Source organism: Phyllostomus hastatus, unplaced genomic scaffold (assembly GCF_019186645.2).
Source record: "Phyllostomus hastatus isolate PE091 unplaced genomic scaffold, TTU_PhHast_1.1 phas_contig_86, whole genome shotgun sequence".
NCBI lineage: Eukaryota > Metazoa > Chordata > Mammalia > Chiroptera > Phyllostomidae > Phyllostomus > Phyllostomus hastatus.
In genome coordinates this window covers 31936889-31959409 of record NW_025333977.1, presented here as the reverse complement: position 1 = coordinate 31959409, position 22521 = coordinate 31936889, and the positions used below count along the sequence as shown (strand labels likewise).

The 22521-nt window shown below is 41.2% G+C and overlaps 1 protein-coding gene across 3 annotated transcripts in view; it reads left to right on the top strand.

Moving 5' to 3' along the window:
• MCF2L2 (MCF.2 cell line derived transforming sequence-like 2) overlaps nucleotides 1-22521 on the top strand; it is a 212679-nt gene that overhangs the window by 13913 nt on the left and 176245 nt on the right. For 2 of the 3 annotated variants that reach the window (XM_045850839.1, XM_045850838.1), the window contains exons 1-2: nucleotides 2394-2582; nucleotides 15229-15312. In XM_045850839.1, the coding sequence (XP_045706795.1) occupies nucleotides 2441-2582; nucleotides 15229-15312 (226 nt within the window). In that variant the 5' untranslated portion in view covers nucleotides 2394-2440. Of the gene's footprint in view, nucleotides 1-2393; nucleotides 2583-15228; nucleotides 15313-22521 lie in introns of those variants that run through there. The other variant, XM_045850840.1, reaches the window with a different exon arrangement.

Here is a 22521-nt window from a genome sequence, read left to right as displayed (position 1 = left end):
TCTTCTTCTCCTTCTGGCACCCCTATGATTTGGATGTTGGAATGTTTAAAGACGTCCCAGAGGTTCCTAAGCCTCTCCTCATTTTTTTTTGGAATTCTTGTTTCTTTATTCTGTTCTGAAATAATTAGCTCTTTTGTTCTAATACCTATAACCCAGTTATTTCAGAATTCATTGTTAAACATAAAGAAAATGCAGTCCTTTATTGGATATTTGATCTTGGTCAAATGATAAAGGTCAGTGCATGGAACATAGGATTTATGAGAGCTGTACAGTTTGTTCATGTAACAGAGACAATCCAGCGTAATACAGTTTCCAAGGTCTTATAATCTGCTTCTCCCTAGAGCTCTGTAAGATACAAAAAGATGAAATTATGGTCATCTATGGACGTGTACAGCTGCCTGTACACTGCCATTGTGGGTTCACATGGTCAGCAAAATTAGCTGTTATGTTCAGAGGTGCTGTGATGCCAGCCCAGCATTCGTGGCCATTCACATCTGAAAGGAAGGGTAGAGAAGTTGATGTGTAGTAAGAATCAGGTACTTCCTACATTGCTGGTGGGAATGCAAACTGGTACAACCATTCTGGAGGGAAATTTGGCAATACCTAACACTGCTGTTTGGAAACTGCTCTATTTGCTGCCCTGTGTTAGAAGACCTGCGGACTTTGCATTTAGTCAGTCACTATAGTCACACTATCTAGGGGTAGGGGGAAAAAGAACTTTTCTAAGTGTTAGAGTCTTATATTAAATATCTTCATCTTAAGTATTTTCTTAAAGTACTTTACATGCAGCTAACACTAACAAAGAAGTGACTCTGAGGATTATTAAGCAGAGAACTCTATAATCTTAAAAGGCCTTCTGGTATAGCCAACTTGGAAAGAGGTTTGGCAGTTTCTTTCCAGTCAAATGTACACCTCTCTTTGACTTAGCAACACCACTCCTAGGTATTTATCCAAGAGGAATGCTAGTGTATGTCCACACAAAGACCTTTACTTGAGTGTTCACAGTCGAGTGTTTCATAACAGCCTGAATTGTCTATGATCAGGAGAATGGACAAACTGTACCATCCCTATGATGGGCTCCAACTCAGCGATAAGAATGAATGAACTGCTGATACCACATGGATGAATCTGCAGAGCATTATCCTGAGAGAAAGAAGCTATACACAAAATAATACATACTGCAAGATTATATTCTATGAATTTTTTTAACAGAGAAAACTAGTCTCTAGTGGAAAGAAAATTCAACAGTGGTTAGTCACTTGGGGGTTAGGAGCAAGGGCTGAAGGGAAGGAATGTGTGAAGGTACTTTCTTTTCTATAGATGGAAATGCCTTGTATCTTGAAAGGGCTATGAGGAAGGGTTAGGGTTAGTTTGACATATGTTCATTTGGCAAAATTCATTAAACTGAATTTCAGTTCACATTTGAGTATTTCAACATATGTAAATTTTACTCTCCTTCTAAATTTTTTCTTTTTGTTTTTAATAAAAAAGGTCTTCCAGTTTCTTGTTGGCCAACTGAAAGCCTTACTCTGAAATTTTAGCTTGACTCCTACAAATAAGAATTAGAAGCTTGTATACAAATTTATTTATTGCTTCTCAGATAGTTCACCTTGTGCTCTTTCTTTAAATATTAGAGCACAACATTAATAAGCAAAACCATTAAGCAGGAAGAACCGAAATAAAATGCATTATGAAATAGTGGCCTCTCTCCGAGTGCACCACACTCGGCACAGCCCTGTTCTGAAAGGTGAGCTCACTCTTCCTGAGTGGTGGCAAGAGGGGTTGTGGTCAAGTCAAAGAACTTCCATCGCTGCAGTCAGGATCAGGCACTTGCACCTGCTCTTTAGCAGGAGTTCAGGAGGTACTCTGCACTCCACTTTAGGATTTGTGCTTTACCATTGCCATGTGAAACCGCGTTGCACAGGGGGTGTGACATGCTGATGTTGCCTAGTGACTTCTATTGGTTGCCTTGTTAATTCTCTGCATCTGGATTGCATTCCTTTGCAGCCTGGAGAGGTTAGAAGGGAAAGGGGAGAATTGTGGCTTGAAATAAATTTTCTTAAGAGCATTCTACAAAAGATTTATCTCTGTTATTTTATTTTAAATATCCAGAAGCCTGATGTATGCCTCAGGATATGGTTCCTCTAAACAAGAAACAAAATTTTTTGATTCTCATGGACTCTAGGATTTCCCTGTCTACACGAGCTCCTCTTGCCCCAGTTTCTTTTTATTTCCAAATGAGGAAATCTGGTAATCTGTTGGGCCTGTAATTCTGTGAGCACTCACCAATCCATAGGATCAGCTCTCAGCAGTGCAGTGACCTTGAGTGAACTTCAGAGAGATTAGGCAGGAAAAAGGATTAAACACACCTACGTGAGTGCAGTATGGAAAGAGGAACGGAGGGAGAGAGGTGCTGGCAGCATCTCCTGGGGTCAATCCAATGGCTACCTGGTGTAAGAAGTGCGGGCAGCAGAACCCCAGATACGCACCGTACACCTCCGTGCAGATAACAGAAGCGGAGATGAGGGCTTACCACTGTTTCCTAGAAAGCTGCATCAGGCTGGACCATACGGCGAAGGAAGGTACTATGAGAGCAATAATGTCTTTCTTTTATGTGCGTTTCATCATTCAGCCTCATTCTCAGTGGAATAATGGTTTAACTAACAAATTTTACATTAAAAAATTTTACTTTGCAATGCTGCCTTCAGTTTTCTGAAGAATTTAAGAAGGACTTTTTTTAAAGAGCATTATTTTTTTTTTTTAAAAAGAGACTTATTAACAACATTGCAGAGGGTCATTTATTGAAAACTGTGTAATAAAAAGAGATGTTCAAATATTCTGAAAAAAATCAGGTTGTGAGATGGAATGTGTAAATCTGAACTGATTTTAAAAGTGTATGTGTCTATATACATACAAATATATGTACTGACTACTACATGCCAATAACAGAACTGTTATTTCTCCCACATTTACAACATTTAAAACAATTTTATTTATTTATTTTTAGACAGAGGGGAAGAGAGGGAGAAAGAGAGGGAGAGAATCATCAATGTGAGAGAGAAACATCAATTGGTTCCCTCTTGCACATGCCCTGCCTGGGCACCAGACACTCAACCTAGGCATGTGCTCTGACCGGGAATTGAACTGTTGACCTTTTGCTCTGCAGGATGGTGCCCAACCAGCTGAGTCACTCTGATCAGGGTAGAGTCTGAGTATCTTAATGCAAGTTTTATGAGTGTGTAAATGGCCTTTCTGACATTGCTGCAGTCTTATATTTATGGGGTACTGTTTGTTGACACCTTGACATAACACTGATTTCTTGGGATTAAGGGGAACAACACTCAAGAGATGACACTCTGATCGAGATGTGTGTTAATCAGGACCCATATTTTATTTAATGGTTGGGAGTCAGGGGGAGCCAGCAGCTGGAGGTCTGTTTTCCCACTGATTATGCTCCTTTTTATGTTTTTAAAAAGAATAAAATGTATATAAAACATTGTTATAAAAAGAATGCATGCCTGTAAGTTAGGATAACACCAACTGCTGCAACCACCCTACATTCCAGTGGATTAATGCACTCTGACACACTGTCCTACCATCAGAGAGGGCTGTTTCCCTCAGTGTTTCAGGGACCCCACCTGCTTCTATTTTATGGGTCTGCCATCCCCTAGCCTCAGAATTTCCACCTCGCAGCTTGCAGGAGGGCAAAGAGACAGTGCTGAAGACACAGCAATCTCATAAATACCCCAGCCCAAAAGTAACACACCATTTTTATCCGCATAAGTGGGGATAGGAGGCATATGTGTATGCAAATGGAGATTGAATCCATACCAGGCAGTCACCTTCCACTGATAATTCCATTGTATAGAAGAGGGACTGTGAGTTTTGGGTGGGCAGCTAGACATCTCTGCCTGAATTGCTCATTGCAAAAATTCAAATGAGTCCCTGTATATGTACATAATCCATGATCTGTCCAGAAAGTATCCAGCCCTGCAATATGACAAATAGAGGCATTTATTAAAAAACATACAAGATATAAGACACATTGTACTTAGGACAATGACGCCTCAGTCTCCTTCAAAGCAGGCTCCTTGGGATCTCACACAGTTCTCCCAGTGTCTCTTCTGTTCAAAACACTCTGCAAAATCCTTTGTTGGAATCAAGTTGTTAGCAACTGCAGGTTCCTTCTGCTCTGGTAGCAGAAGCTGTGGAACGAATTTTGCCATGACACGTTTTATGCCAAGATCCTGTGTCAAAATCTTGGACACAGTAGTTTTTGGAATCCCCAGATCGCTTCTAGTTCTTGCACTGTTGGTCACCAGTCTTTGCTGATTGCAGCATGTACACATTCAGTGTCCTCAGGTGTGCTGCTTGTTGCAGGCCTTCCAGAACATGGATCACTTTCAACGGAATCTTGACCATCTTTGAAGTGTTTTTGCCACACTTTTACTTACATTGCACTCATTCCATTGTTCCCAAAAACCTTCTAAGTCATCCAAATAGTTTTTGCAGAGCAATGCTCAAGTTTCACACAAAATTTGATGTAGACTTGTTGCTCTACTTGCTCAGTCATTTTGAATGTGATGGCCACACAGCACACATGCTCACTCAGTGGTGTCTACCACTCCTACTGATCAGTACAGTGAAGTCGTCATTGTTCACACATGTGCATTCCAGTCCACTCTCCTTGGCTGACAGGTTACATCAATGTCACACAAACCATTCTCGTTACATTAACTATGGCTGGACTTTTTCCATACAGACCTCATATATGTAAATTGAACATAAATGGTAACATTCTGTTGTGTGTCTTGCTTCTTTTAAAATAAAAACTGAGCATATTTTGAACTTCCTTACCTATTAGTACTTATAGATCTATCTGATTAAATTTAATGGCTCCCTAGTGTTTTATTGTATGGGTGTATCATAATTTATTCAACCCTTCTCCTATTAATGGATATTTGCACTGGAAGAGCAATATTGTAAAAAACATCACAGTGGCCAGTTTTCTTGAATGTGTGTTAATATTTCTACATATTAAATTTGTAGACATGAAATTTCTTGGCTGAATAAGAACTGCATATTGAACATTTTGGCAGATATTTCCAAATTAATCAACTTTTTAAAAAAGTGCCTATCTATACTTCTACCTACAGAAAATCTGCCTACATGCTTGCCAGCTCTACCTGTCATTTATCTTTAAATTAACTGCCAATCCACCAGGCAGAAAAGATCTCATCCTGCTTTATAATTTACATTTATTGGTGAGGTTAAACATCTTACATGTATATGTTTATTGACTGTTATTTCTTCTGTGAATTGTCTGTTTTTTGTCTGTACTTATTGCATTTGTTTCCTGTGGCTGCGATAACAAATGACCACAAAGTCAATGGCTTAGAACAACAGAAATTCGTCTTCTCACTGTTGTAGAGTCCAGAAGTCCAAAATCAAGGCGCCACCCTCTATGGGCTCTAGGGGGAGTTCAGTTTCTTGTTTCTTCCAGCCTCAGCCTGTGACAGCTCTGGGCATTTGTTGGCTGCACCATTCCACTCTCTGCCTTCATCCGTCTCCCTCTGTCTTGTAAGGATACATAGATAGGATCACATTCAGGGTCCAAGCGGATAATTCAGAATAGGCTCTTCTTTTTAAGAGCCTAAACTTGATCACATCTGCAGAGAACTTTTGTCCAAATAAGGTAATCTTTACAAGTATCAGGATTAGGACTCACCATATCTTTTCTTTTTTTTGGATGGGGGGCACCATTCAGCCTACTATACCTATATCTTATTAATTTATAAGGGCTCCTTATATTTTAGGGAAATAAACATTTTATTGATGACATGTGCTGTAAATTTTCCAGTTGTCTTTGAGTTTGTTCAAGGTGTGTTTGTCTTGCCAAGTAGTTTTTAAATTAGTTAATTTTTATCAGTCTTCTCATATTGGGATTTCTATCTTACTTTGAAAGGCTGGTCCATTTCTAGTATTATAAAAATGTTCTTCCATATTTTCTTTTAGAATTTGTGTGTTTTCATTATTTAATCTGACTGGAGTTTATTTATTTTGATGCAAGAAGTGAAATATGGATACAACTTAAACATTTTGACAATAATGAAATAGCACTTACATAGCACTCACCATATTCCAGGAATTTTTTAAAAAAGTTCTCTGCCTATATTAACTCAATTTTTACAACAGTCATGCTAGGTAGATATGTTATAATTTCCTCTATTTTCAGATTAAGAAATTCAGGCACAGGGAAGCCAGGATTTGAACCCAGGCAGTGTGGCACCAGAGGTAATGCACTTGATTACGGCACTTGGTGTCCTGCTACGGCCAGCAGACTGACCCCGCTCTATTTGTTATGTAATCTCCCCTGGCCACGCTTGAAATGCCACTTTTATTATACCCTCCATACCAATTTATATTTTGGTCTAATTCTAATCTCTTTTGTGCTCCTGAGTCTTTCCAAACTCAACAAGTTTTACCAAAGTTCCTTCAAAATGAAAGAGAAAGGTAATATGACATCAGTGGGAAGTTTATGAGCAGAATTTCAAAGCAAACCACCAGTGCATGGCAATAACATGGGTGTTTGAGAAAAATCTATTGTATCCTCAGGATCATGACTCAAATAAGTGAATGATAAATGTAACTGACTTCTGTCTGTGTTGAATCTATTATATTCAAACTGCTTCCACATGTTATTTTAAATTAAATTAAATTAAATTAGATAATATATGTAAAGCTTATGGTGTAGCACCCAGTAGGTAGTAAGTGCTCAATGAATGGTATATTCATCCTTACAGTAGCCCTCTAAAGAGATATTATTAATTATTATCCATTTCCACTTCACAGAGGGAGAACCTGAAGGCGGAGAGGCTGGTCAGTGGCAGAGCTGGGTTGAGTACAGTTATTTTCATTCTGCTTTCATAGAAACTGAGTGAATGAATTAGTGGGAGAGGAAGGAAGGAATGTCAGATCAGGGCCTCCAGGGCTTTTTCTTAAATAAAAACAAAATTGATTAGCCCTGGGTGGTGTTGCTCAGTGGGTTGGATCTTGTCCTACAAACCAAAAGGTCGCTGGTTTGATTCCTGGTCAGGGCATGTGTCTGGTTGCAGGCCAGATCCCCAGTTGGGGGCATGCAAGAGGCAACCAATTGATGTTTCTCTGACACACGGATGTTTCTCTAACTCTCTCTCTCCCTCCCTCACCCTCTCTCCAAAAAGGAATAAAATCATTAAAAAAGAAATAAAATTGATTATCCATCAATTTTAGACATATTGCTAAAATGTCTAAAATACTATCATTTTGATTCATTTATGTTAAGATATTTTTTCTCTAAGGTGCTTTAGAAAGAAATGAAACTCTTGGAAGAATGTCTTGTTCAGTGATCATTAGTCATAGTGATATAATAGGCAATTAGACACACATGAGCCGGGTAGGAATGATAGGCCAGGTACAGAAGGTCACCAGGGCGCAAAGCCCTGGGTGCTCAGCAATGGGCTGAACTGAAAAAGAAAAGCATTACAGGGTGGGCCCTGACCTCCAGGATGACATTTTCATTTAGCATATAAGTAGTCACGTGGTTTAGACCCCTTAAAGGATGAATAAGGGGGCTAGAGAACAGCCTTATCTGACTCCCATATAAGCCCCGCACAACCACTCCCTTAAGCATTAAGGCCTCAGGAAAATGAGGTTCTGACCCACATCCAGTAATCTTAGGAACAAAGCCTCCGGTGTGCTGACCACAGAGTCAGAGTGCTGGTCAAACTAGAGATGAGTCTAAGCCTCAGCTGTTTCAGTTCCAGGCCCAGAAAGGCCGTAAAACCAGATGAGGCGACACCATGGCTAACATCAGGACCACCTGCAATGACTAATGACCCTGAAAAGACACACCTGGAAAGCTGAAGACTATTCTATTGATATGCTCCCCCGAGACCTCCCCTAAAATACCTGTTTTTAAAAGACACTGAAGACGAAGGACCCAGCTTGCTCTCTCGCGCTCGCTCTCTCTCTCTCTGTCTCTCTCTCTCATGTCTTCCTTTCCCTTTTCTTCCCTCAAGGTGTGCACCTTTGCTCTCTTTCTCCTAAGCTCCAAGGGCCCTACCTTTGCCTCTATAACTTACTTCCTGAGTCCACGCAGCCCAGCCAGCTCACTTCTTCCTCTTCTGTGACTTTGTAAATAAACTTTTGCTTATAATTGAGTTCTTAGCTCTGAATTCTGTCTTAGCCAAACTCAAGGACTGTGGTCTAACTTCACCAGCAACGTCAGGTGCTGTTTCACTCTTAACCATATCAAGTCTTCTCACCTCCTCATGTTATACCATATTATATTGCCTTGCCCAAGACACTGCTTCCAGTTGATAGACTTGATTGAACACAGAGCTGGGAGTGAGCTAAGCATGAGAGAGTATGAGCATTAAAGGGCCTTAACTGGGGTAGGGCTTGAGATGTGCTGGAGGGAGAGGCAAGCAGATGCTCGAGCCAGGGTTGGCCTGTTTCCCAGGGCGCAGACTCCAAAAACAGCACAGAAGGAGATGTTAGGCCAAAAGTTATGCCATCTAGGCCTCAGTGTCAAGAATACTTTGGATACATATAGATGATTATTTTTATTGAATGATAATAGAAGCTGACTAGTGAACAACCCAAAGTAACCCCCACCTACCCTCCCTTTTCTCCTCTTGAGCTGCATTTTCATAAGCAACAGTAGAGGACCAAGAATAGGCTAAGGCCCGGATTCAACGTGTGCTTGCTCTCTGTTGCCTTAGCAGCACCAGGAGAGCATGTTAGAAACGCCCCACCCCAAGCCTACTGGCGCGGAATCTGCATATTAAAACCCAGGTGCTTTGTGCATCACAGTTTGAGGAGCACTGCTTTGGGAGGGTGTTGATAAAAATGCTGGTGGGGCACTTGGAAATTTGGTGCTAAAATATGAGGGCTTGATATTTTGTGAAAATTTGGTATTTTCACAAAAATTTTAAATTTCCCTCAGGGCATTTGCTTTTTATTCAGAATACCCCAGGCGGCAGAACTGGTTTTGCCTGTCCTGCAGTTCTGAAGGGCTGCAGGAGAATGTCGGCCCAGCTTTGGTTGCTAAGCAAACTGCATAGAAACTTCCACCTCAGCAGTGCTTATCTCATTAAAAGGTACAGTGTTAAATGTCAACAGAAATTAAGAAGCTTTAGAAAATGCATCAGCTTTATAATGGGAAAAGAAGGAAAGCAGGGACTTGGATAAGTATGCAAACACAGAACTGCTTATGCCTAGTAATATGTTATTAGTTCTCAAAGCAGTTGTGAACAGGCACCTGCAGAGCCTGGGGCAAGAGTACAAATGCAGGCCTGCATGCCACAGTTCAGTCAAATGTGTTCTGTCGTCCTACCTTGACAAACATACCCTCAGAGGAACTAAATTATAATACGTACAAAGCTATGGTTTATATGACTGAAAATCAGAAAATAACAATGATGCCTACATTGAATTGCTGCGTGTATGCGGATGTTGCGTTGATTAGCTAGAGAAATTTGGATGAGCAATAAAGAAATTCATAATCCACAAGTCGTTAATTAATCTATAAAATATTTTTGCCTTCATCTCAGCAAAAGCACTATATTGTTATAATTAAGATTTTCACATAATTTGAGCTTTGTTGGGAAGTAAGTGTGATTTAAGCAAAATGTAGTTGGGTTTGAGTTCAGAATTGAAATGTTTGCCTGATGAATTGAAAGGAAAAAAGAGCAATGATGCTTGGTAGTACTGGACAAGGCCTTTCATTACATGAGAATCTACAGCATTCATGCCACATGCAGGGAAGGATTTGACAAATTAATTGACTTGTCTTTTCTTTACCTAAGCACTCCCGCTGCTCACGCCCTCCCAGCTCTCAGAAGCAGTGCCTGCCCCTGACATCTGCAGCAGCACAGCTCGCAAACCGTCACAGCGTTTGGATGCACTCGCCTTCTCTTTTGAGGATATAAGCGAAGACACGTGGAGAGGCGTTCCCCTGGGGCCCCAGTGATGTTAGGAGAATAGATGTTTAGAGCTACGGGTACGGTGTGCTTGCCAGCACTGAGGTCTGGATCACGAGTGGCAGAGGCATCCCTGTGGTCTGTAACTCACACAGTTATGGGGCGGAGGGTTGTGACATGTGGAGCTCTCTGCAGTGTGGGGCCAGGGGCAAGGTCACAAGGAAGCTTTCCTGGTGACAGAAATGTTCCATATCTTGATCTGTGTGATGGTTAGATCAGGGTACATATTTGTTAAAATTCACCAAACTGTACACTTTAAGATGTGTGCATTGCACAGCATGGAAATTATACTTCAATAAAGTCCTGTCAGCATAAAAAATAAAGGCTATTGGGGCATGCTTTTTCTCTGTGTGAACTAAAGGGGGCAACCACAGTATGATCCCATCACTCTAACACAACTATTTCATGTTTTCTTTTTCATATGCCTGCACGCATATGCACAAACATTCCATATATTTTTTCTTCCTTTTTTTAAAAAACAGTTTATTTATTTACTTTTAAACAGAGGGGAGGGGATGGAGAAAAAGAGAGAGAGAAACATCCATGTGCCAGAGAAACATCATTCAGTTGCCTCTTGCATGCCCCCAACTGGGGACCTGGCCTGCAAACCAAGCATGTGCCCTGACCAGGAATCAAACCAGCAACCTTTCAGTTTGCGAGATGATGCCCAACCCACTGAGCCACACCAGTCAGGGCTCTTTTTTTTTATACCTGGCTGCAATCCCACCATACATATGGTTTTTATGTCCTTGATATTATATCTTAAATCTGCATATGTGGACATAGTCTTAGTAATTGTATAGTTGGTCCTTGACTAATGAGGGTTTGACCTAACAGTTTTTGACTTTAGATCGTCATTTTATGAAGGCGACATTATCCTGATATTAAAACCAGATAAAGACACCACCACACACACACACACACACAAAAGAAAATTATAGGCCAATATCCTTGATGAACATAGATGCAAAAAATTTCAACAAAATATTAGCAAACTGGATTCAACAATACATTAAAAAGATTACAGACCATAAAGAAGTGTGATTCATCCTAGGAATGCAAGATGGCTCAACATTCATAGATCAATTAATGCAATACATCACATTAACAAAATAAAGGATAAAAACCATATGATCACCTCAATAGATGCAGAAAAGCATTTGACAAAATTCAACATCATCTTATGATGAAAACTCTCAACAAAGTGAGTTTAGAAGGAATATACCTCAACATAATAAAGGTCATATGTGATGAACCCTCAGCAGATATCAGACTCAGTGGTGAAAAGCTGAAAGCCTTTTCTCCAAAATCAGGAACAAGATAAAGATGCCAACTATCACCACTTCTATTCAATAGAATATTGGAAGTCCTAGCCACAGCTACCAGGTACGATAAAGAGATAAAAGACATCCCAACTGGAAAGGAAGAAGTAAAACTCTCATTATTTGCAGATGACATGATACCAATTATAGAAAGCCTTAAAGATGCCACCAAAATACTACTAGAACTAATAAATGAATTCAGTAAAGTTACAGGATATATAATCAATATACAGAAGTTTGTTATGTTTCATACACCAATAACAAACAATCAGAAGAAGAAATCAAGAAGACAACCCCATTCACAATTGTATCAAAAAGTATAAAATACCTAGGAATAAATTTAACCAAAGATGTAAAAGACCTTACTTTGAAAACTATAACACTGAAGAAAGAAATCGAACAAGATATAAATAAATAGAAAGATATACCTTGCTCATGGATTAGAAGGATTCATATTGTTAAAATGTCCTTACTACCTAAAGTAATATGCAGATTCAGTGCAATCCCTGTTAGAATACCAGTGGCATTTTTCCAGAACAACTTAATCCTAAAATTTATATGGAGCCACAAAAGACCCTGAGTAGCCAAAGAAATTTTGAGAAAAAACAAAGTGGGAGATAGCATGTTCTCAGATTTCAAACTCTACTAGAAGCTACAATAATCAAAATAGTATGGTACAGGCATAAAACAGATCCATAGATTAATGGAATAGAATTGAGAGCCCAGAAATAAACTCCCACATATATGATCAAGTAATATATGACAAAGGAAGCAAGGATATACAATGAGGTAAAAACAGTCTCTTCAATAAGTAGCATTGGCAAAACTGGATAGATATATGCAAATAATTAAAATTGGTCCATTTTCTTACACATACAAACATAAATTGAAAAGTTTGAAGATTGAACTTCAATTCATAAGATTGAAGACTTAAATGTTAGACCTGAAACCATATAACTCCTGGAAGAAAACATAAGCAGCAAACTTTTTGACATTGATCTTAGCAATATCTTTTTTGATATATCTTCTCAAGCAAGGGGAACTAAAGAAAAACAAATGAGATTATATCAAAGTAAATTTTTTTTTGCATAGCAAATGAAAATATCAATAAAATGAATAGACAACCTACTGAATTGGAGAAGACACTTGTGAATGATACATCCAAAATGGGGTTAGTATCCAAATACATAAAGCACTCATATAACTTTATACCAAAAAAACCAATCAGTCCAATAAAAAAATGGGCAGAGGACCTGAACAGACATTTCTTTCAAGAGGACATGCAGATGGCCAATGGATAAAGAACTGTTGCATATATACAATGGAGTATTATTCATCAGTAAAAAAGAGTGAAACCTTGCCATTTGCGACAACATGGATGGACCTAGAGAGTATTCTGCAAAGTGAAGTAAGCCAGACAGAAGAAAACAAAGATGTATGAATGCACCTAAATGCATTCATGGAATCTAAAAAATACCCCAACTAAATGAATAAACCAAATCAAACAGAAACAGCATCTTAGATACAAAGAACAAGCTGATAGTTGCCAAAGGGGAGGGGACAAAAATGACATGGGCACACACAGCATAGGGATGTAGGCAGTAATTTGCAATAAACGGTGGCAGACAGTTACTAGACTTAGCATGGTGATCATTTTGTTAGGTATATTGATGTTGAATAACTACCTTGTTTACCTGAAACTAGTATAATATTGTATATTAACTGTATTTTAATAAAAATAAATTAAAAATGAGACAAGGCAAAGGATGGTTGGCTTACTCAGTTCTGTTTTCCCTTTCACATCTTACCTCTTTAAAATGTTTAATTTAAAGCACACTTCAAATATTAGAGTATAATAATAATGAATTGTATCTATGATCTTGGTTTTTCTCTGGGGTCATTGTCTTTTTTTTTTAAGATTTTACTTATTTATTCTTAGAGAGAGGGGAAGAGAAGAAGAAAAAGAGGGAGAGAAATATCGATGTGTTAGGGAAACATTGGTCAGTAGCCTTGACTGGGACCAGCCCTGCAATCCAGGCATGTGCCCTGACCAGGAATCGAACTGGCAATGCTTTGCTTTGCGGGATGTTGCCCAACCAACTGAGCTACACTGGTCAGGGCAGGGTCATTGTCTCTTAAACATGTTCTGTCATGTATGAAAAAATAATAATCCAGCTCTATTTTTTAGTATACCATGGGAGATTGTTTTCTGAAAAACTCTAGCTACATATAACTCGTTTGTGTTTAAATTCTTTATGTTGTTGTAATATTTTAATTGTATTTGAAACATGTGAAAGAATTGTATAATAACCCCCATGGACCCATCGACCAGCTTCAACAATTATCCACGCTTTGTCAGTCTGGTCTCCTCTCCCCTGCTCCCTGCACATGTTTGGCAGGGAAGAGTGCTGGTGTATTTTTAAGCAGGTCTCAGACTTCATATAATTTTATTGTTAAATAATTAACTTTGTGTATCTAACAGAGAAGGCCCCATCTTTTTGTAAAATATAACAACAGTGCCATCATTGCACCCACAAAAGTAATAGTAATACAGGGGTTCCTTGAATTTTTAGTGAATTCAGAGAGGAAAGAGCATTGGGGTCAAGGAGCTCTGGCCTGAGTGTACCCCTTTCCTCCAGAAAAAAAAAAGGTAGAATTTACTGCAAAAGCATCTTTTAGCTGGCACTTTCCTAATCCCTTACATGACTTTCAGAAAGCAAATATGGGAAAGAACCATCCAGAGCACTGGACATAGCCAGCATTCACCTAGTACCTATTGTGTGCATCTCCATGTACCTCATCTCCTTCAACCTTCACACCAAAGCTGAGAACTAGAAACCAAGGCTCTAGGAGGAGCTTCCCAAACACAACCTGTGATTGGTCAACATTAGAATATGGTAACATCATCCTGGCTCCCTGCTGAATTAATAGGTGATTGCTGTTTAGCGTTAGTGTACAGGCTACAGGTTTGTGCCTTAATCTAACCAGATGTTTAACTGTTGTAGAAATAATAGCCAGTTCATTCTTTGAGATTCCCTGGGGAATGTTTAAATGAGGATGGTAATGTCTCAGGCAGAGAGAGCATGAGAATGGCTTCCTCTTCCCAGCCCAGGCTTGGGGACCACATAGTCTTCCCCTCTCACTAATCCTCTTTCCTCAAGCAGATCCAACAGTAATCACAGGGCTAGAGGACATTTGTAGATCTGTGCTTGAAAGATTTGATTATTTGCCATGGAAACCTGTAAACTTTTATTCAGTAAGGAGCATCTTTAAATAGCAAAATGAAGAAGTGCCTCCTTACACATGTTTGGCAGTGGGAAGAGGCCCCTTGAAGTATTCCAGGAGGTGAAGAAGGAAGGAAGGAAGGAAGGAAGGAAGGAAGGAAGGAAGGAAGGAAGGAAGGAAGGAAGGAAGGAAGGGAGGGAAACAAAAATCAAAGAACCTTCATAAATCGAGATTGATTTTATGACCCAGCTTGAGATGAACTCTGGTACTGAAGTTGTTTGTGTTTCAAATACCCTTCTGCAGACCCAAAGGAGTAAGCAGAGACCTAAGGGTCTCCCTTGGTAATGAGACCATCCTAGCAGGTTTACTGTGAGGCTACTGAAGCTTCAGCTTCAAGGCCCAGTCCTTGCACTGATCCCTTGCAAAACCTGGGCAGAAGCTCTAGAAATGTGTTCCCGTGCTCATGTGTATAATCATCAACCCACTTAATGCCCAGATCCACACATGCCTCTCAGGAACTGAGTTTTCAAGAGAAGAAGTGTGCATAACCATATCTTGATAAGCCTCACATTTCCCTAGCAGTAGAGCTTCCCTCCCTTTTAATTTCTCTTTGTAATCTGCAAGGATTTAACCTCGTTTGTATTTCATTTTTGCAGATGAAATTATGCAGCAGGAGATCAGGCCCTTGTTGGCAGTGGATATCATTGAACCACTTCACAGACAATTTGCCATTCTTTCAGGTAAGGGGTTAATTCATTTGTATTCCTAGATTTTGCTGGGGGCTCTGCTCCGAGGGCCCAGCCTCTTGAATCTTGATGAACATTCTACTCAAATTTCGACATCCATTAAGGCAGCGGTGCCCAGCATTTTTGGCACCAGGGACCAGTTTCATGGAAGACAATTTTTCCCTGGACTGTGGTGGCGGGTGGAGGGGGGACAGGATGCAGGCCTCAGGCCGGACGGGGAGGGGGGAGGCTGGGGACCTGTGCCGTAAGGCTCACCCGGACTGGGGTGCACTGAGGACCATGCTGCTGAAGGAGAGCAGGATCTCAGAGATGTCATTCCATTTGCTGTTGGGGGCAATTTGATGCTTCTCAAGGGAGTACATTTCTTCAAGTTGGTCAAAGAACAGAACTGAAAAGGTTTTGAGGAAGAAAAAGAAATAACTACTGACATTAGCTGATGTCATTTGGATGCCTCTCCCATCCCAGGGTTGTGTCTCAGGTGGGGACGGCTTGTACAATCCAGAACATCTGGGGAATTCTCTGGTCTTTCCTGCACATTGGCCACTGATCATATAAGCCACTGAGAGTGACATAGGTACAGGGTCCTCATTTTTCTTATTCCTGCCTGAATTGCCAGTGCTTAGAACAGAGACTGAAACATAGTAGGTGCTCAGTTCAAAATTACCCAAGTCCTCTTGGTCTGTCCCATGAGGCCAATGGATTCCCTGTTCCCTGCACCCCCACTTCAGGCACCCTGGTCTTGGCCCTGGAGGGAGCGCCCCACCATCCTGCTGAAGGAGCACTCTAGTAGCTTCCCGCAGTGAGCCTAGGGTTGTGCAGATAAAAAAGCAGGTTGGGAACTGCCTCTGGGTTTCTGGCAACTGCTGCTGTGGCCCTACCCCACAGAAGCCCCACGGAAAAAGCACTGGAATGGGTGAAGGGCTGGGGCAGGGGGATTCCTGCAGCCTTGCACCAAACTCTAATGCCCCAGTGTGTGAGCGCATCATCACACAGAGAGCACAGAACGCATACACAACTACACGATGGCTCATCTGGGCAAGGAGTCCAGCGACTGATTGGTTATACATTCAATGATAGAGAGTGATCTCTTTTGAGTATCATTGAGGTATTTCTTCCTTTTCTTCTTTCTTTTTTTTTTACACTTGAGATGATTTAATGAATTCCCCTCTGTGTGGCTTCAAGCTACCAGCACACAGGCCCCACCAACACTCCAAATCTTCTCCTTAGATCTTCTACTGAAGAATGTGGCCTTCACAGGACTGGCTGTTTTGGGAGCATTCCCTGCCCCAGGGCTTTGAGTCGCCCGGTCACACCACATCAGTGAAAGGAGCGGTGCCAGTCTTGTTTTTGGCAGCATTTACCTCTGTCTGCTCACTGACCCAGGTCCACAGTTTATCAAGGTCGACTGTGGGGCAGAAGCTCTGGTTCTTCTTTAAGCGGTCATGCCTCAGATATGGGTGGTATTTGCCGAAGCCGATCCTGTGATGACGCAAGCCACCAGCATCACCTTGGCCTCCGTGTGCTTCCTGTGCTTGCCCATGCAGCCTTGGCTAAGCTCACCTGGCCCCAGTTTCCAGGTCTTCCTCAGTCTGGATGGTGTGTTGGTGGTCAAGATGCAGGAAAAAAGCCCCCCTTTTTCATTTCTTAGAGGCAGAATAGGAGAAACATAATGTGGTAACAGACAGCTTTAATGAGGTTTTAGATTCTGGTTCACCTTGGGCAACTTACTTCTCTAAGCCTCTTCCTTCTTTTGAATAATCAGTGGAGTCATTGAAATGTTGAGGATTAACTGACATAATGTAAGAAAAATGCTTAATATTGCAACTTCCAAATAAAGGTTTGACCTTTTTTCATGATGCATTTTAATCCCATAAAATGTTTATTTTAGGGTTACATTAAGAAAATAATGTTCAGTATGATACAGTTTTGATAATGAACTGAAGCCACGCTCACAGTGAATGTGGTACATAATGCCACAGTTAGGTCAGGAAAAGATTTGTTGTCACTCTTTAATGCAGAACACAGAGCTGTGAGGACGCGCCCTGGACCAAGAGGACACGTCTGTTTTAGCAAAGGCTCTTTGGCCCTGTCAATGACAACCCTTCCATTTCTGAGCTTCTTCTGTTATCTGATTGCCTTTCTTATAAGAACAAAATATGGATCAGCGGTGGTAGCATTTGCAGCACTGCACGTATGTTAGACCGTCAGCAGCCGTGGGGTTCCAAGTCAACGCTCTTTTGGAATTTGGCCTGCTTTTGCCTTCAACCGTCCATCTTTACCTGGCACAGGCAGCAGATGTCAGCAACAGGGCCACTGCGGGTGGCTGTGTAATAGTGGGTGTGCGACGGAAATTTCTGTGATTAGTTCTTTTCCCATCGCCTTGGCGGGCCAGCTGTGGCCTCTGTGCAGGGTCGCAGCGGTTTGTCCTTTCCTGATTTGGGCAAGGACGACAAAGATGTTCCAGCCACGGGCTTTTCTCCAGACTCCACTGAGCTCTGGAAAGAGCCAGGGGCCCCATCAGCCAGGAACACTGCGAGGACAGAAAGGAGCCTTTTTCTCAGCGAGGCCCCAGTTGCTCTGCCTGCTGCACTCTGGGCGTGTGCTCGTCTGGCTGATGGGAGAGCAGGGCTCCTTGCATGATGCCTGGCCCAGATTTGTGGCCAGATGGTTTGAAGCCTCTGGGTGGTGAAGCCACCAGCAGGAACTGGCCCCAGGGCTGGGGCCTCTGGAGGCTCTGACCTTGGAAGACGACCTGATGTTCCCAGCAAGTATGAGATATTTCAGGGTTTAGCTAGGAGACAGGAGAACATAAGCAGGTGAGTGTGGTGGAAACACTAGGCTTTGTGTTCAGACAATCCTGGGTTCACACACTAACACAACTCTGAACCTCAGGTGTCTCACCTGTAAAGTAGGTTGTTTTAAGGCAAATGCCTAGAAGGGTACTGGCTATAAGAGAACTTAGCATATAGGGCTTGTTTGTTCCTTAAACCATATAACAAGAGATATGGAGGTAGAAATTCAGTATTGGATCAGTGGCTCAATAACATTAAGGCTGGCATCTTCGTGATTCTGTTGATGTTTCTTTTGTTTTTGAAGTCCTGATTCTAAAATGGATGCTGCAGCGGCTCTGGACAGCAAGTTTGTGTCCATAGCAGAAAGAAGGGAAAGAAGCAATTCTGGCTTCTGCTCCATCTGACAGAAGAATAAAAAGTTCCCAGAAGCTCCTGGCAGACTATATCATGGAGCCATTCCTAGCAGAGAGGGAGTCCATGCAAACAAACATCTAGCTTTTTAATCACTGTGTAGATGGTGGTCAGGGAAGAAAAGGTTGGGAGTAAATTAGCCATTTATCAGTATTTGCTGTAATGAGGGATTTTTAATTAGGAGGAATTGTCCTCTTTTTTTAAATCCTCACCCAAGGACATTTTTTCATTGCTTTTAGAGGGAGGAAAGAAGGGGGGATGGAGAGAGAGAGAGAGATTGATGTGAGGGAGAAACATTGATTGATCATCCTCCTGTACGTGTCCCAAGTGGGGAATGAACCCACAACCCAGGCATGTGCCCTGACCACGAATCAAAACCACAACCCTTTGGTCCACGGGACAATGCTACACGCAACTAAGCCACCCCTGCAAGGATCTTTTTCTTTATTTGTCTTTCAGTGGTTACTCACCTGCCCCCCCCACCCCTGGAATTATTGTCTGGACTTCCCACCGCCCGCCCTAGAACACCTTTAATCCTCTTAGAAATAATTAATAATGAAGGCATAAAAATACTCTTAGAGTTGTGGAGTCCCCAGCATTTCCCTCATATGCACACCAGTGGAGCCCAGGGCTGGTAGAGGCAGAGTGTAGGGCAAGTGGGAAGTTCTCACCAAGGAAGTGAGCAGAGTCCAAACTCATATCCTGAACCAGAGATGGAGCTAGTGACTTGGGAAACGAGAACCAGTGCAAGAAGGTCTAGAGCAGCGCTATTTCATAGAAATATAATGTGACCCCCACATGTACTTTTAATTTTGTAGTAAGCATATTGAAAACCAAAAAAGAGCACACAAAATTAATTTTAGTAATATATTTTATTTTACTTTATTATAACATTATAACATTATACATGTTATAATATTATATATTACAACATTACAATATATTAACATTATATTAATTAATAATATAATATTAATTAATAATATAACATTATAATATATTATATACAGTAAGAGAATGCGTTTTATTATATATGTAAAATATTATTCAACGTGTCATTAATATTCAAAATACTAATGAGCTACTTAACATTTTTTGCACTAGGTTCTGGAAACCTAGTTTGTATTTCACACTTGCAGCACATCTCACTTTGGACTGGTCACATTTCAGGTGCTCCGCAGCCACATGTGTCTCGTGGCTGTTGTGTTGGGCAGTACAGGCCACAGAAATGGTTGTCAATGTGTTGGACCAAATGCCTGCTTTTTATACTGGATGATTTGTTTTGCCCCTTACCATCCTTAAATGAAATTTATAGGCACCCTAATCTGTAACAAAAAGACTTCAGAGCGTATAGTGGCTCAAACAAACGCAATAGAAATTTAGTTCTGACTCTTGGAACAGTCTGGTGCATATGTTTCTGGACAGCAGATGACTCTTCTTCGTGTAAAGGTTCACAGTGCAGGCTCTGTTTACTTCATGGCTGTTATTACTACTGCCCATTTAATGACCTTTTTATCTGCATCCCGGAAGCAGGCAGGGCGAGGGAGCATCTCAAAGCCTCTGCTCAGCAACAGCACACGCCTTCTTCCACTGATTGAACCTGGCTCAGGTACATGGATGCGTTAGCAGCAGGGGAAGCTGGGAAGTGCAGTGAGCTACAGAGTGTGAGTAGCTACCCCCCTACTTACTCACATACTTTAACTTTTAAAAAAAAGAAATATAAAGGAGAACTGCCATGTAAAGGAGAAATGAAAGTAAGCATAGTAAAACAGCATGTACTTAAGTATACATTTCTAGCTGTGCTAGTGAACAATCATGCGACAGCCAGGTGCCTGCCCCTGTGTGTGAGTCCCACGAATGTGACAGGGGCAGGCATCTGGCTGTCGCATGATTTTTTTGCATGAAATTCTGGGGCTGGTCTGGGTGATAAGATGCTCTGCATGGCCTGACCGAGGTGATTTTCCAGAATAGTAAACAATTGTTGATCGAGTTCTGAACAAAATAAAGTATCATCTTCTCTCAGCTTACAGGGCAGTTGCGTTCCTGGAAAATTAGTATATATTAAAACTGTTTCAGAATATTTTATGATTTGTGACAACATGAGTGGACCTTGGGAGCATTATGCTAATAAGTCAGGCAGAGAAAGACAAATGCCTTACAATCTCTCATATATATACACATATGTGTGTGTGTGTGTGTGTGTGAAATCTAAAATAAAAAGAAAAAAGAACTCAGAGAAACAGAGAACAGATGGGTGGTGCCAGAGGTGAGGGTGGGCGGTGAGGGAAATGGGTGAAGATTGTTGAAAGATACAAACTTCCTCTTATAAGTAATTTCTGGCAATGTGATGTACAAAATGGTGACTATAGTTAACAATACTCTACTTTTGAGTATTTGAGTATTTGAGTATTGCTAAGAAGGGAGACCTTAAAGTTCTCACCACAAGAAAAAAAAGTTGTAACTATGTGAGGTAATAGATGTTAACTAAACTTATTGTGCTGATCATTTTATAATATATACATACATCAAATTGCAGTGTTATAATAAGTCAATCATATCTCAATAAAATTAGAAAAATACAAAAACCTTGTGATTATATGTAAAACAAGGTTGGAGTCTAGATCACTATAAATGGATTTTTCACTATATTGAGTTTCTAGTAAGACAGTAAAAAATCACATAGGGCGTGGGACCAGTCTTTGTTATGTAGGGCAGATTATTCATCCCAGGCCCTGAGATTCCCAACGTGCCTCCCAGGGCGTGGGGCTGCCGTTTTTCCAGGCAGAATCAGCTCTGCGGGAGAAGAGAGGGGAAGTAGAGCCTAGAAGGCAAACAGCAGGAGCTGCCTCACTCTCTTCTGCTGCTGATCTTCACCACCTTCCTGTGCGATTTCCCAGCATCCCAAATTCTCCTCTGTGTGACGAAGTCTTCACGCCATTTCAGGAACAGGTGAAAGTTATACTAGGAGAAGTGAAGTTTATTTTATTGAAGTAGCCATTTTACTCAGCTACCAGTCGTTTGGTTTCTTCGGCGCTTTCCTTGAATGGGACTTCTTCGGCGCTTTCTCCCCTTTGCACTCCCACATCTCCTCACAAGGTGGCACTGCATGCCCTGTTGCGGCTTGTCAGCAGCTGTACGGAGGCTCTCGGCTCGGCTTCTTCAGCTCTTTGGCCTCCTAAGACTAGTGATAACACCAGGAGGTGTCCTCAGTTAACCTGCGGAGCAAGGGGGTGGGGGCTCTCGGCTCTCTGGTGGTCAGTGTTGGTGTTAACCAAGATGCTAGAAAACTCCACCTACCTTTCTCCATTTAGGTGTGAAGAGCATTAATTTATAGTTAATGATAAAAGGTGAAATCATTAAATGGTGTAATCATATCTTAAGGAATATTTTAGGGTGTTTAGGTTCCCTGAAATGTTTTAGCCATTCTCTTGGCAAATATCGGTTATACAATTAATACGGTGTTATCACACATCTAAATTTAGCCTTGCTAGAGATGCAAATTCTCTTAATTTAGGTTGCTCTGAAACTTCTTTCGGTTGTGAAACTGAAAAGAGGCAGGATGTGAGGGGGAAAGCTGCTAATAGTATCCTGATCTAATTCCTTTTCAGTCAATGTAAACAGGTAGCTCCATCTCTTGTCAGAGCTTGGTGTCTTTGTTTAAACTTTAAAATAAGCACACAGGATTAATAAAGAGGGACTTCCTGGAGAAGTGCGACTGGTCATCCAGACAAACCCGGAGGGTTTCATTCCTGAACGATTGGTCTCAGAGAGCCCAAGCCTTGCGCTAACAGATACTCGCAGGAGACTTACATAGAAAAACCACAAGGCTGACTTTCTCTTCACGTGATACTAATAGTCATGTTTGTGCAAGAGCACCTTCTCTCCCTTGAAACAAAGTTACATGGGAAGTTAAGCGTGTCAGCAGAAGATGTTTAGCAGGCGTGGACTCAGAGCAGCAGCATGGGTGGATGTGATGGTGGTGCCATGGTAGCAGAGACTG